The sequence below is a fragment of the Oreochromis aureus genome, linkage group 14 (genome assembly GCF_013358895.1).
Source record: "Oreochromis aureus strain Israel breed Guangdong linkage group 14, ZZ_aureus, whole genome shotgun sequence".
NCBI lineage: Eukaryota > Metazoa > Chordata > Actinopteri > Cichliformes > Cichlidae > Oreochromis > Oreochromis aureus.
The window spans coordinates 40,809,053-40,823,831 of NC_052955.1; the positions used below are offsets into that span (position 1 = coordinate 40,809,053).

A 14,779-nucleotide genomic window follows, 5' to 3' on the forward strand; every position below is an offset into this window, starting at 1 on the left:
GGCAGCAAGTGATATAAAAACTGTATGGGAAGCAATAAATCACTAATATCTGCTCTATTATTGGTTGGTTGATTGATTTACGGACTGTTTTACTCTTCCATACTCATGGAACATCATTTGGACGCGCACAATCAGAACTATTTAGTTACTTATCAGGTAAAGAAGACCTAAATGTGTTTTTACTGTATTGGCTCCACCAGTATAATTCATTCATACACACGTTCATAACTAAAAGGTACATAAACAGCACCAGTGTTTTGTTTGTTATTATTTTATTTTCTGTACTTTAAACTTCTTTATGTGAAAATAAAATGTGAATTGTCTGTAATCCTTTTTTAAGCCATTCCTTCTATAAAATACGTCTTTACAGCTGGATGTGAAACGTGTCTCTAAGCTAATAACCGTACCTGTCAGTGTTTGGGGGCTTTGCTGCTCAACATGAAACAGCTTTGCACGCGTCATTTGTTGCGTCGCATTTAGCGCGTCAAACTACGCAAACAGGAAGCGCCGCCGCCTGCAGGGCACCGTGAGATCAGTGCTGTTTCCCAAACCGCGCCGGTGGAAGCAAAGGTCACTTCTGTGCTTGAGCAGTGCTCGGAGCTCCTGTGCAGCCGTCGGTCAGAAGACATGGACGGCTTTGATAACTTGAGCGCGTCGGAGAAGGCAGAGGCGACGGAGCTGCAGCGCATGATCGCCGTCGAGCAGCAGAAAGCGCAGTTCCAGGCTCAGGTCTGTAAGAGGACGGTGGTTGACTGTCCTCCGCCGTGATGTAGTTCAGTGTATGATGTGATCTGACGTCTTACACGTGCTTAGTTGACCATGAATGTCTCTGTACAAGAGACCAGTTTGTATTAGAACTGGACATCACACAGCTGGAAGAACATCTGCTTCTTGTCCAGCTGTTGCCGCGCTTGAAGAACATAGAGTTCCATATATCCTCTAGATCAGCGGTCCCCAACCCCCGGACCTCGGACCGGTACCGGTCCGTGAGTCGTTTGGTACCGGGCCGCGAGAGTTGAGGCTCAGGTGTGAAATGTATGTTTTTCAGGGTTTTTATCGGTTTTCAGCGTTATTTTGTTATCGTTTTTATCGTTAACTCGGTTTTCCTGGGTATTTTCACGTGTGTTATGAATAAATCTTGTTTTTTTCGGTACCGGTACTAGTTTTATTTTGTTATATTTATCCGCGACACCTTAAAGGCCGGTCCGTGAAAATATTGTCGGGGATAAACCGGTCCGTGGCGCAAAAAAGGTTGGGGACCGCTGCTCTAGATCCACATCCTGAGTTTTGTTAACTGTGGATTGAAAGCTCGGTGTAATCCAGTCAGTACTGTGTGTGGTTGTATTGGAGATTATATAACACACTCCTTCTGGTTGTCATCTATATAGGTTCCCCCAGTTCTGCAAGCTGTTCATTCTCGTTTACGTGCCCCACCCTCCCTCCCTCCTTTTTCTCAATTCTTTAACTTCTTCATTTCTATTTAGTACACGGGGATCTGCCAGGCCCGGGAGCCGTCGCCAGTCCCCTTCGAGGCCTTCCCCAAACCGCAGCTCAATTCATGTCAAAGCCATTCACCTTTATCTATTAAAAGGCTGTCAAACCTAAAATGAGGACGTGGGCCCAGCTAGTGAATTGCAGCTTTAAAGATGATCATTAATCGTTTTTCTGTCTTTTGGTAGAGCTGGGATAATTGGTGGATGTCCGAAATAAGGAGGAGGAAAGGAGTTAGCTGAATCACTAAACAGCAGATGTATAAGAAAATAAGATGGATGTGGCTGTGGGACAAATTTATTATGGGGTGCTTCATAGGGTGCCGTGTTCTATAAGTGATATACACGACCCAGTCAGTTCACTGAAGGAATTAGTAACCATCGTTGTGCCAAGAGCAGTGCACTTTAGTTGCTCCATAGACTAGCATCCAGTGTGCCAACTACACACTGGCCCTGGTAACCTTTCCCCCTCTCATTCTAAATAAACATTCATAGAAACAGCTATCACAACCATAACAGGCAGAAGACGCGCGTTTTTAACACTATGCACATCAGTTCTGTGTGAATGATTTAAATAGCTTCCTGTACACAGAGAAACTCCCACATAAGGCACACAGAAACATGCTGTCATGCAGTCCGGCATGAATCAGTTACATGCAGTGTTGGGTAAGTTACTTTAAATTAGTAACTTAGTTACATTACTAGTTACTTCTCTAAAAAAGTAACTCAGTTACTTCAAGTTACTCGTTACTTTCAGAGTAACTAGTTACTAGGGAAAGTAACTTTGGTTTTACTCAGAATTCTCTTGTTAATGTGTTGCTTCCGTAACTGGATACCCAGCCAGACTGCCAGTCTTCTAGCTTGCTTACTTGCCACAAGTGCACTGTGCCACCTACCAATAGAAAGGAAAAAATAATGTGCACATTTCCACGAGAGAACTCCCACGCCTGGACCGTCGTTGACCGCCGCCATGATTCTAGCCTGCTTTTACATCCAACACAAAAACTGCAGTCGTGGTGCTTTTGATTGTACTCAGAACTTGGAAATTCTGCCTTCTGAATAGGAAGATGTAGGTAACACCAGACTGCAGATGAGCTGCATACAGAGCTGGACTGGGACAAAACAATCGTCCCGGCATTTTGACTAGAGACCGCCCACCATTATAGGAAAAATCATAAAGCCTTTGAATGAAAATAAACACTGTTGTGACAGTGATGTACACTGTTCTGATGGTATATATGTATCAATCTATCAATTGTTTGTTGTAAGACTCAGATAATTATTTTTTAAAAGCGAGACATTTTAAATGAGAATAAGAAAGAAAAGTATTTCCTTGTGCCCCCCTTCCCTGTTAATGCCCTACCTGGCCCCTGGCAACACTTTGCTAGATCCGCCCCTGCACAGTTACCAGCTGTCAGCTACGTGAAAAGGATCCTGGTGTTATTTGTCTCTCAGAAACAGCTCATAACTTCCTTCAACTCATTCATGTCACCTAAAAGGTAAACCTGTTTCTCCATCACCTGTTCAGCTCTGATGATTCAGTAAGGACATCTCCTGGTTTCATCTGCATGTTTCCTCTCACCAGATAACCAAACCGATATCATGACCAGCAGCTTTACAGCTGTGGCTCCAGCAAACATCAGCTGATACTAGAAATTAATATTAAATAAATTCTAACAACAGCTGATCAAGCTTAAACTTGCTGCTGTTGTTTAGCGCGACATCCGCTGGTTTCCTCTTTCTGGTGCAAAGTGGGCGATAAATAAACAAGAGAGAAAAGCCGATCAGCTGATCATTGATCAGTTTCATGATTGAAGTAGAAACGGGAGAGGAGAGAATGAGAGAAGAAGAGGCAGCTGTGCAGCTTCAGCTTTGTGTCTTTTTCATTGTAGCTGAAGTCCGGGACAAACTGTGTTCCTTTTCACCTCAGTACGAAACGCGTAATATTTTCTCTGAATACCAGACGATTCTGTTTTTTAGGGGACGGTTGGAAACTCTAATAATGAACCGTATGAACAAAATAAAGTTCAACATCAGTAACATAGCACCCACACAGCTGTATAGAAACTCCGTCATGCTAGCTAGCACACAGTATGAAAATGTCAGCATACCGAAAATAAACTCCACCTAAACTTGGTTTATATCTGACCCAGATAGACTGCAGGTCATAACTTCTTACCTGAAGTTCAGTTCACCTGACACGCGGACCGGCGGCCGCTTGGTCTCTCCTCTTGCCTCCCTTTTCCTTCATCCACCTGCTGGCCTCCACCACTTGCTAATGTTATTGAATCTGTGGAAGCTCGCGATATCCACCACACGGCAACGAGTAACGAGCCTATCTAAATCCCAGTAACGAGTAACGCGCCCTGGTTTTGGCATAATAACTAGTTACCGTGCTCGTTACCACAATAATAACGTAGTTACTGTAACGCGTTACTTAATAACGCGTTAGTCCCAACACTGGTTACATGTGTTCAGTAATCAGATTTCAGTCTTTTCTTTTTTAATAAACATTAACTGGCATCAGCCGTGATGTTTGACATTATATAAATAAAACTGAGCTGAGTTGGTTCCCGTCTGTTTCATGTGGATTGCAGGTGCACAGTTTCACCGACGTCTGCTGGGATAAATGTGTGGACACTCCAGGCTCAAAGCTGGACTACAGGACAGAGACATGCCTGGTGAGCTGCGTGGAGCGATTCATTGACACCACCCTCAGCATCACCAACCGCTTCACACAGATGGTGCAGAAAGGCACTCAGTGATAACGCACCGCAGTGGACTGTATTATGTTTTTTCTTTTTATTCCTAACTTGATGGGAGATGACACGAAGAAGACTTTGTGTACGTGGGTATAACAGCCGGAGTTTGAGAGATGATGGGGAACTCTTATAGGGGGGAGGGGTGTAGTCTCATGAGTAAACTGGAGGAAGGAAGGGAGCGGGAATCTCTGCAAGCCTGGAGAAGTCTGGTATTAATAAATCTTAAATGTTTCACCTGAATACTCAAATGTTGCCTGATTTTTATTATTTGTTTTTCCTTTCATCCATCTGAAACTTCAGGATTCTTATTTACTTTTTAAAACAACATCTATACAGGGCTCGCAAAATTTCAAAATCTCTGGTAGCCCTTCGGGCAGGCACTCTTCAGTTTTTGGTAGCCCCAAATAAATTTAAGTAGTCCGAATAAAAAAGAGAGCAATTTTTTAATGTTTTGTTTCCTTTACAATATTATACATTAAAGTATAATATTGTAACGGAAACAAAAATTAATCAGAAAATTGTTAAATACAAATCACAACAACTGTATAAAAATTACAATCATCAACTCAAATACTTGGTTCTAATTGAACAGAAATTTCTATGAACTTGTAAGAACCGTGTGAATCAGTCTGTGTCAGATCCTGGATCTGAAATTTCCACTGAAGTCAAGGGTAAGAGGCAAGTGGAACCAAGATCGAGGCCATTTGCTTTTTGAAGTTTGCAAAACTGCTAAATTTGGCCAATGGTAGTTCACTCTTTGCAACACAGTACGCTTTTGAAAGATTTTTCAGGACTTCTGCTTGTGCTTGGTTTATTTTTAGTATGTTTTTTGTAATTGCTGTTTGTTCTGGGAAAGATATTGCAGACTGGGTGTTACGGCCCTAGCTGGGCCTCCTGAAACTGCCCTTGTGTGGGCGTGGTGTTTTTCCCCGCCGCCTCCTCTCTTGCCACTCCTACTCCCTCTGTTTCTCTCACTCTCCTCTCTCCCCAGGACACAGCTGCTCAGAGGATTCTGATTCCACTCAGCCTGCAGACTGCTTTAAATACTCGATTTCAGGACATTTCTCTACTCTTAGAGTTTTATGTCAAAAAGAAGATATCAATAATAAGGTCATTTCAACACTCCAAAGCTCCACTCAGGTGAAAATCAAATCTCTTTATAAGGGACAGCCATTAAAAGGAAGGTGGACTTAGAGGAGCAGTGTGGAGTTAGGAAGAATTCAAAGACAGGGTTTACTTTTAACCTTTTTTTTTTCCAAACAACAGCTGCGTAAATGTAATGGAGTTGTTCACTTAAAATCTAGCACCAAAAATGCAATGTTTGCATTAATTATATGTTGTGTGACCTGCAGCTCCATGCACATGTTAAAAAGCTAACTGCAGAGAGCTCATCACAGTAATGTGCCTGCAAACAGGCAGATGTTTTTGTACCACTGCCAGGAACTAGTCTGTTAGTGTTCCACCACATTAAATATGAACCTGTCGTTTTTTCATGGATGCTTGCATCATTTTACTTCGAGTCATACGCTGACAGGGAAAATCCAGAGATTTACTTTGTGGTTCAACATACGTGCAAAATGAAGTCACTGAAGTACCACGTAGCTAAAATTAAATAAAACATAAATGAAATGAATCACAGCTCGGGCTCTGTCAATTGTTCATCCACTTTTCCTGCAAACAAGTTTCAACGTCATGTAACATAGAATCTCACAAATATAAAGATTTCTGCACTTAATCCAACTGAAACTTGGTATTTAGACACAGGACGAACTTTAAGAGCGAAGCCCTGCAAATCTGATAAAAGTGCCTGTAACAGACAAACCTTTTGTCTATCAATTAATAGATGTACATCAACAATACATTCATAACAGAAAATATACATCACACTGGAGTGACTTATACTACTACTACTGCCTGTTATCCCTCTAAGGGTACAGGCCGCCAAAGGTAGATCTCCAGAGGCTTTTTCGGTTCCCTTCGGGGTTCGAGGAGCCGACAGGGCTGAGCTGGAACTGTGTTCATGATATCAGACAAACCCTAAAGGAGTGAACATGGAAAAAATGTTTGCTGCATGAGACACTACAGTGTAAGACTGTTAACATTTTTAGCTGCCCTGAGTGCAGACTTGATGGACGTTTCGATCCATCCGTGAGGTGTGGCTGTGTGCTCCCCTGCAAAGTGTACCCGTCCCTCACTCTGGAACAGTTCTCTGGCATAGTGCCCCTGCTGGTAAGGTGTGAACAGGACAAAGGCTCCCAGACTATAAGGATCCAAGCCCCACTTCTTCACCAGCCCCCCTGTCCACAGAGGCCTGATATACTCTCCGTGGATCTTCACCAAGTCCTCCAGGACCACAGCCATCAGCTCCCCATCATTCATGCCCTGGAAGAGGGCGGAGTCATCAGAGCAGGTGTAGGATGCCAGCAGTGCACCTGCGGATGTCCCGGGGAAGGTGTGGCTGGGGTAGTAGATGAAGCGAGCGGGCCGGTCTGTGATGCTCTTCCCTCCTCTGATGCCCTCTTTATCCCAGAAGCGCTCCTTGAAACTAAGCACCACCTTGGTGGAGCTGGTGTAATGAACTGAGCGCAGGGCCTCCATCTTGTCCCCAGAGAGAGGGGGCTGGAAGTCAATGAACAGGGTGGCCTTGGCTGTGGCAGTGACCAGGGTGTAGTCCACCGTTAGGTTAGTCAGGGAACCTGAGTTGTGCTGGTCCTGATAGGTGATGGTCACATTTCTACCACCTGTCTGGTTTATGAGCTTGACCTTGGAGTTGAGGAGGATGGTGGCATTTAAGACCTGGTAGAAAGCTCTGGGGAGGTGTTCAAAGCCATCAGTCACCTCAAAGTACCTGAAAGAAATTCAAGAAAACATCCCTTAATACACAATACATCACTAAAGCTGAACTAATCTTTTTTTTTTTCTATAAAATTTGAATTATGCCAATCAGCCATAACATTGTGACCATTATGCCCCCCTCTTACTGCCATGGAAGCTCTGACTCATCGAGGCCTGAACTCCACCAGACCCCTAAAGTGTGCTGTGGCATCTGGCACCAAGTTAGCGACAGATCATTTGACCGTAAGTGATGAGGTACGGACAATAGTGTCCATGGTCTGCAACGATGCTCAGGTAGGTGCTACGTGTCAAAGTATCATCCACATGGATGGTAGGACCCAAGGTTTCCCAGCAGAACATCGCCCAAAGCATCACACCGCCTCTGCCGCCGTGCCTTCTACCCACAGTGCATCCTGGTGCAAGGCGTTCCCCGAGTAAGCGACACATACACACCTGATGTAAAACATGACTCATCAGGCCACCTTCTTCCATTGCTCCGTGGTCTAGTTCTGATGCTGATCATTGGTGGTTTTGGTGGTGGGCAGCGGTCAACACGGGCACCCTGACTGGTCTGCAGCTACGCAGCAACCAAACTCTGTGTATTCTGACACTTTTCTATCACAGTCAGCTTGAACCTTTTTCAGCTGTTTGATCTTCGTCTGTTGGCTCGGACCACATGGGCCAGTCTTTATTGCCCACGTGCATCAGTGAGTCTTGGCTGTCCAAGCGGTTGCTTGGACATGCTCTGACCCAGCTGTCTCATCGTTAGGCTTGTCCATTCTTCCTGCTTCTAACGCCAACTTTGAGGACAAAATGCTCACTTGCTCCTTAATATATCACACCAACTAATAGGTGCCCTGATGAGGAGAGAATCAGTGTTCTTCACTTCAGCAAAGGGCTGAAGGGCTTTGTTGGCTCTTGGGTGACGGTTTCCTCGTCGCTGCGTGCAGCAGGGCTAGGGGAGGGTTACTGACCTGGTAGCCTGGCTGCCCCTGGGTGGGTCCGGGACGGGCGTGAGGTTCTGGGGGCGCTCCATCTCTGGGCCGGGGCCCTGGCCGGGCCTCAGGGGCTGGGTCCTGGTTGGTGTGTTGCCGGGGTTGTGGGCGGGTGGGTGTATGGAGGCCCGGCCCTGGCGCAGGGTGCCGCCGGTGCATCGAGCCACCTGGGGGGCTCTTCAACTGGTGGGGGAGGTTGTCACATCTTGCAGGAGCTTTCCTCTCTCAGGAACTCTCTCTGCAGGAGGGGAGATACAGGAGAGGTGGAGGAAGATCTCAGCCTGGGCGTCTATTGTCTAGTGTAGTCTGGAAGATGAGTGGATGATGGGATGGGTGCAGTTTTCTCTGTGGTGGGGTCGGGTGGACTGTCCCGGGCTCTGTGGGGCCGGGCAGCGCTGCTGCACGCTGGGCCCCGGTCCGGATGGGCCTGGGCCCCCTTTCCTGGCAGGTTGCAGAGTATGGGGTGCCTACTGGGGTCAGCGGGGACCTGGCCCCAGGGAGGGGTTACTGCCCTCCTTCCTTCCCTCCCATCTCCAGCTGCCTCCCTCTTCCCGCTCCACCACAATCACCCACACATGCAGGGCCTTGGGGTAGGGGTGTGTCACCAGGGTGCAGGGAGGCATCCCCCCTCTGTCCCCTTCTGGCTGCCTCTGCCTCAATTTTATCCCACACCTTAGACATTCACATTACTCACACTCTCATTACACATACATATAGGATCTTGGGGTGGGCACGCCACACAGAATCCAAATTACCATCAGGGTGTACACCTCACCCCTGGCGTGGTGCCCACCTCTCAATTTTAAATACACGAGACATTGAGGGCTATCAGGAGGGGCTATGCGCTACCTGCTGCTCTGGCAGGTAGCTCCATGCCCTCCTGGGTTTTAAATGCACCTTAGAACACACATACATCAACACTACATATGAGCGGGTGGAGGGAGGTTTGGAGTCTTCACACACCCCCGTTCTCTCCGGCCTGCTGGAGCGGGGGGGGCTAGGAGGAGGAGTTGTCCGTCCGACTGGGGTCTGGAATGTGGGGCCTCCCTGCTGCTACGGAGTCGGGGCGGTCTGCTTCTCCCCACCGCAGGGAAAAGGGTAACACCACCTGGGTCTGGGTGCAGTTTCCCCCTCCAGGGGCAAGGGTACCTAGACCCGGTTCTTAGAGTACGCTTGGGGAGAGTGATTGTGTGTACAGCGTCTCTTTATGTCTGTCTCCACGTTGGTTGAGTGTGGAATAATTGCCTATGAGAGCATGAGGGTGGGAATGGATGTTTGTATCTGTGTGTGCCTGTATGTCTGTGTCTATATGTCAGGTTGGGTATCAGACGCCACCTCTCTGGGGACATGTCAGGCCCTCCAAGGTTTGGAGGCCTATCTCCCCCCACCACTTCCCCTGCCGGTGGCGGACGCCCTCAGACATCGGTGCGTTGGTGGTTCTGTGTGTCCTGGGGTGGGCGCCCAGGTACACACCGGCTCACTCCTTGGCGGCTGCTTATCGGGGCCTGGAGCCTGGGGCTCGCTCGGGCCACTTCGGAGGCGGGGTGCCCTTGGCCTCTCGGCCCGGAGCTCGGTCACTCAGGCACAGCTGGCTGCTGGCGGAGCTCACGGGCACGTCACTGCAACCCCCCCTGGCTTCTGCTCCGCGGCTGCTGAGTGACCCCTCATCTGGGACTCTCCTCAGCTCTTTCTGGGATAGTGACGCAGCTGCCCCTCTGTTGGTCTTCCTTGGTCTCTTGTGTTCTGGGGACCTCTGGATGTCTAGAGTTTTGATCTCCTCCATACCTGCGTCATGCCCTGGAGGATGGGGCAGTGGCCCCCCACACCCTCTAGCTGATCATTACATGAAGGAACCTTTTAAAAAAAAAAAACAAGCGCGTCCATGCTCACAGGTGTACACACAGGTGATCACACACACAAACTACACCCTTTTTGGCTCCTACCTCAAAGCACACTGTGCGCTGTCGATCTTACGTGCTGCACAATAATGTTTAATATTTAGTATTTACTGTCATATTCCCATAGATCATTGTGATGTTGTTTATTACTCTCGTTTTCTTCTGCTTGCGTTCATCTTTCTTTCTCAACAGGTGATCCAGATGATCGATATATGTATTTTTTTTGTCTGCTTATTCTGTTGGTTTTTGGTTTTTTGCCCTTTTTCCCCGTCCCTCTTCCCCGCTGTTTTTCTTTCCCTCTTTCTTTCTCCCCTTTCCTTCCCCCAGTCAAGTCTGTCCCGTATTCAGCAAGTGAAAATAAAATAAACAATAAAAGGTGAATCAAATGGACCATTACGGCAAGGCTGGGATGGTCCATTTGGTAAAGTAAATCCGTTGGGCATCTTTCTTCGCCTTTAGACAATAATTCTGATGGCAAAAGAGCCAAACGGGACAGGTAATTAAAAAAAAAAAAAAAAAAAAGTGTTCTTCACTTCACCTGACAGTGGTCACAATGTTATGCCTGATAGGTGTATACCACGAGTAATATGAAAAAATACACATATAATGACAAAACAAAGGAGAAGTGCCACATGAATCTGTTCCCTCAGCTCTACAAAAAGTTTAAGCCAACTATTTTGTCCTTTTGGAGTATAATTTTAAAATTGTGGCACTAGAAGGTATGTTAAAGTGGATCTCTGCTTCAAAGACCAACCACTCAGGATCAGAAGCACATCTTGGCTGCTGTTCCTCTTCCCTGGCTTCCTAACATCCTACTGTGATATAACAGTTATATGAATATTTCTTACTCGACGTTGTCACTGATGTCTGACTGCATGTACATCATCTCGATCAGTGATGTGTAGAAGAGGCTGTTTTCATTTAGGATGTCCCCAATCATCCTCAGGGCTCCACGACTCAGATTGCCCTCCTTCACCAGATACTCCTGTGAGGACATTCCCCCCCAACAGATTACAGCTGTGATCTGTATGACATCAAGCGTCAAGGTAATTAAACCTTTACCTTCACTGTGTAGGAGTCATATTTATCCAATGTGGCACTACAGCCGATTGCCTTCACATCATCTCTCACCTGTGTGAAAATCACAATATTTACAGGAAAGATTCACATTGACATATGCAACAAAGCAGCTCGTGAACAAACCTTCCACAGCGCCTGGCTGAAGAGCTGAGCGGCCGTTTTCCCCCTCTCCCTATCAGACAAGCTGTAGTTGAGCACGCTGGGGTTGTTTTCAACTGTATAGGTTTTATGTAGCACTCCATTTACCAAGTAGTAGGTGTTGATGTCATCTTGGATGAAGCGGTTCATAGGTATTTGTAATTTGGACGCAAAAGAAAGCAAAATCCTGTGACATAAGCATATTAGACATCCTGTATGAATATATAGGGTATTTTAACCATTTACTTAGAAGATCTTTAGTGTTTTGTTAGACTCTTCCAAGTTACTTAGAGGCTCAGAAATAAGTGTTCTGAAATGTTACAAGAAAACTCGATGGGCTAGTAGATTTCTATTGGCATCATTCAGTTCTTACTTCCAACAGGAGATTTTCCTTGATTAAATAAGAGGGTGTCTATTTGCCAAAATGTCACAGTCACACTATGGCATGTGCATCTCTCTACTCACTTATGAAAGCTCGGGATCCTCATGGCCCCCAGTTCTGCGTACCAGCCCTCTCTTCTGTTCCTGAAGGTCTCCACACGTCCTCCGATACGATTACTGGCCTCGATTATGGTCACCTTTGATGTCCAAGGGGACACACAGTGAGGACACACAGTTTGTAAAGCATATGCACTTTTAGTACCAACAGTAATGACTCAGAAACTTACTCCCAGAGAGAGTGTAGTTCAAATAATTTTTCCCTGACTGTAAATTACCTTATGTCCAGCATCTTCTAGAAACTTGGCAGCCGTCAGTCCAGCGATGCCCCCGCCAACGATTGCTACGTGTCGAGGCGTCTTTGCAGCAGGAAGACCTTTCTCCACGATGTCAAGAAGCTCGCTGTAGTCTGTGTCTTTGAGGCACTCAAACAGGGGATCTCCTATTATCCCATTCACAGTGAGCACCAAAACCGCCACTAGAACCAGAGGAACTGATGGTGACAGAAAAGATGTTAACTCAGCCGATGAAGTCTAAGCAAACTGTGGCTCATAAAAAATCCCCCAAGGGATTGCCAAGTAACCACAAAGTTCCAGTTTCCTTTCTTTACCGCTAACTTTATAAATAGAGGAGAAATGACAAGAAGATACCAGATTTTCCCAGTTAGTGGTTTTTTATGAGAGTGACTTCACAGCAGATTGTTTTGTACTCACAGAGTTTGCACAGTGCCATGTGAGACGTCATCTCGACGATGGAACTCCACAGTCTGGGCTTCTTTTTCACACCGTGAGAGGAAATGGAAACCTAACAGACACAAGCTCTAAGTTAAGTTGGGGAGGCTCAGGCAGAATGGTTACGAATAAAGAAAAGCCTAAGATTGTCTTTTTCTAAATATGCTGGAAACAATATACAACACATTAAATCTCCCAAAAGCACCACCAGCATCTAAATTCAGAGTGAAAGCAGTGCAGCTGTGTTTCACTCACCTCTGTCAAAGGTAGTGTCTCGTAAGTTGTCATGAGCCTATTCATGACTGAGGAGGAATGACCCACAGACCCTCGCAGAGCTAACCTATCAACCCTGTGACTCTCCGTATGAAATAAGGCTTTCTGAAAAACCCGGACGCATGGCATGTGTGAAATTGCACACAAGGTCATTTTAATGAGCGACTGTGTGGCTCCCTCAGGTCTTCCAGAAATATTTTCCCACACTGGCTCCAGAGTCAACCACACTGAACAAATCAGATTAGTGAGGTTATACTAGTCATCAGCATACCTCATTTTACTCCATCTTCACTCGTTTTCATATCTGACCTGAAAAGGCTCATTTAGTGGTGTCCAAAAAAATGCCCAAGTCAGACCTAAAGCTGAATTACATTACATTCATAATCCAAGGAGCTTGGAAAGAAAAGCGTCTGGACTTCTTTAAGTTGCTTGAAAAGCAAAAGTAAAGACTACGATGACCTGGATGACTGAGAACCTTCACAGACATTACATTCATAACAACATCTGTACTTTTATTAATTTTACTATAAATGTCTATACGGAAAGGATGTGCAAACACTCACCTCTCAGCTCCTTCTGTGTCCGGGACATAATAGCACACGGAAGGCTTTTATATGATGTGGAAACTGAAAGCAAAGTGACAAGGGTTAAGTTTCATTTTCTGATTTTCATGTCCTCAGTTTTCATTTCTGAAATGAAATACCCGAAGGGAATCTGAAACTCCTGAAAGAATTTTATAAACAAAGGAAATAACCGAGGAAGTATTTAATATCCTGTGGTAATTTAAAGAAAAATGCTTGTATCCAGTGTAAAAGCTGGATTTTACAGCAAGAAAATCAGCAAACGCTTACTGATTTTTATAGCTCAGCTTGTACTCACTGGTTGTAAATTTAACAATATCTACATTGATGTATAGCTGAGCACAGCATTGTTCTAAGTCATGGGTCAGTGTATGGGAAAACTCCAAGGCTGATGAACTAATAAGGCTTTGGGAGTTAAGTCAGCCATGTTAATGTATAATGTGAAAGGCACAGCTCAGCCTGCACCCTGAGAAAAAGCTCAACTCAATAAATCTACTCAATGCATGTTTGGGGGAAAAGTACCACATAAGGCTCAGAGAGTTCTTTCTTTTCATGTTCTTTTGAAGTGAACTAAAATTCAGCTATTGTTGATTTAAAGAAATACTTCAGTTGAACCTGCTCTTCTTGTCTGCTCTCTCTCTTTTTAACATCTTGAAATTGTTTCCAGGTCATGTGAAGGAAAGAGCATTTTAATCAGGAGTGGTGAGGTATTCATCAGCACTTCTTCTGCTCACGAATTAAAACATATTCAAATTGTCTGATTTGTACACATGCAGTAATGTAATTATTTACCAGCGTTATTTTAGCTACTTAAAACAGAACCTAAACTGTAAAAAAGAAAAAACCTAAATTGAATAATGTGTATTATTAATATTATTATTTTTACTGTTATTATACAACTTGTAACTGACACTTATTTTCCATTATGTAACTTCCTGTATTTAGATTCTGTGGTCCTGGCAGTGTATTTTAAAGACTGAGAGTAAGTCATTTTAGTCAAAATCTCGGCAGCATTTAATGACTGACAACATGTAATGTTCAGACCACAGACTGTTTGCAGGCTCACTTTAACATGGATTTAACTCAGTTTTCGAGTCCTTTCAGCCTCATCCTGACTCAGACATTCACATCAGCTACAATATCCAACTGTGACAGTCCTTCCATCAATGTGACCGACCACAGTGAATAAATAAATGACTGATTATCAAAAACTTCATAGAGTACAAATAATTTTATTTAAAATCGTTGTAATATATTATCCACGGCAGACCTGACCACATTTGACTGCTTTCCAGCATACTTTATTCACGGTTCCTGTTCAGAAACACACACACACACACACACACACGGCTGCAGCTTTTCAGGCGCCAGCCGACCTCATACCTCATACCATCAACATGATCGCACCCAGTACAGATTTTAAGTCGACGGGGCATGATTGCGGATGCCGTGCAAGTGCGTCCGGCATCCCTGCACGGCACCGCAGACCACGCCCCGCCACAATCAGTCACGTAAACATTTTCAGTGAAGCAAACTGGCTGGCAGACTGACAGCATCG

At 45.2% G+C, this 14,779-nt stretch overlaps 2 protein-coding genes across 3 annotated transcripts; one reads left to right on the forward strand and one right to left on the reverse strand.

The window, feature by feature from the left end:
• The first annotated feature begins 485 nt into the window (after positions 1-485).
• Positions 486-4,494, forward strand: timm8b (translocase of inner mitochondrial membrane 8 homolog B (yeast)). Its single transcript, XM_031730504.2, has 2 exons — positions 486-729; positions 4,088-4,494. Exons 1-2 carry the CDS (start codon positions 628-630, stop codon positions 4,253-4,255), a joined length of 270 nt encoding a protein of 89 aa, XP_031586364.1. The 5' UTR covers positions 486-627; the 3' UTR covers positions 4,256-4,494.
• A 564-nt stretch (positions 4,495-5,058) lies between these two features.
• Positions 5,059-14,008, reverse strand: il4i1 (interleukin 4 induced 1). Of its 2 annotated transcripts, none has more exons than XM_031730554.2 (8): positions 13,204-14,008; positions 12,350-12,440; positions 11,915-12,129; positions 11,664-11,776; positions 11,184-11,385; positions 11,043-11,111; positions 10,829-10,965; positions 5,059-7,100 (listed from the first exon to the last, which is right to left on the reverse strand). In XM_031730554.2, exons 2-8 carry the CDS (start codon positions 12,378-12,380, stop codon positions 6,332-6,334), a joined length of 1,536 nt encoding a protein of 511 aa, XP_031586414.1. In that variant the 5' UTR covers positions 12,381-12,440; positions 13,204-14,008; the 3' UTR covers positions 5,059-6,331. The 2 variants fall into 2 exon arrangements, with proteins under 2 accessions (XP_031586414.1, XP_039478272.1); XM_039622338.1 differs by having other exon boundaries at positions 12,623-14,008.
• Between the last annotated feature and the right edge of the window lie 771 nt (positions 14,009-14,779).

What these genes read in the sequence shown, in the direction of transcription:
- timm8b (XM_031730504.2), top strand. Translation starts at nt 628, where the DNA reads ATGGACGGCTTTGATAACTTGAGCGCGTCGGAGAAGGCAGAGGCGACG. An exon ending in AAGCGCAGTTCCAGGCTCAG is followed by an intron (nt 730 to 4,087) that starts GTCTGTAAGAGG and finishes TGTGGATTGCAG; the next exon opens with GTGCACAGTTTCACCGACGT.
- il4i1 (XM_039622338.1), bottom strand. Translation starts at nt 12,793, where the DNA reads ATGACCTTGTGTGCAATTTCACACATGCCATGCGTCCGGGTTTTTCAG. An exon ending in TCAGCCAGGCGCTGTGGAAG is followed by an intron (nt 11,112 to 11,183) that starts GTTTGTTCACGA and finishes ATTTTCACACAG; the next exon opens with GTGAGAGATGATGTGAAGGC. An exon ending in GACATCAGTGACAACGTCGA is followed by an intron (nt 7,101 to 10,828) that starts GTAAGAAATATT and finishes AATTTCTTTCAG; the next exon opens with GTACTTTGAGGTGACTGATG.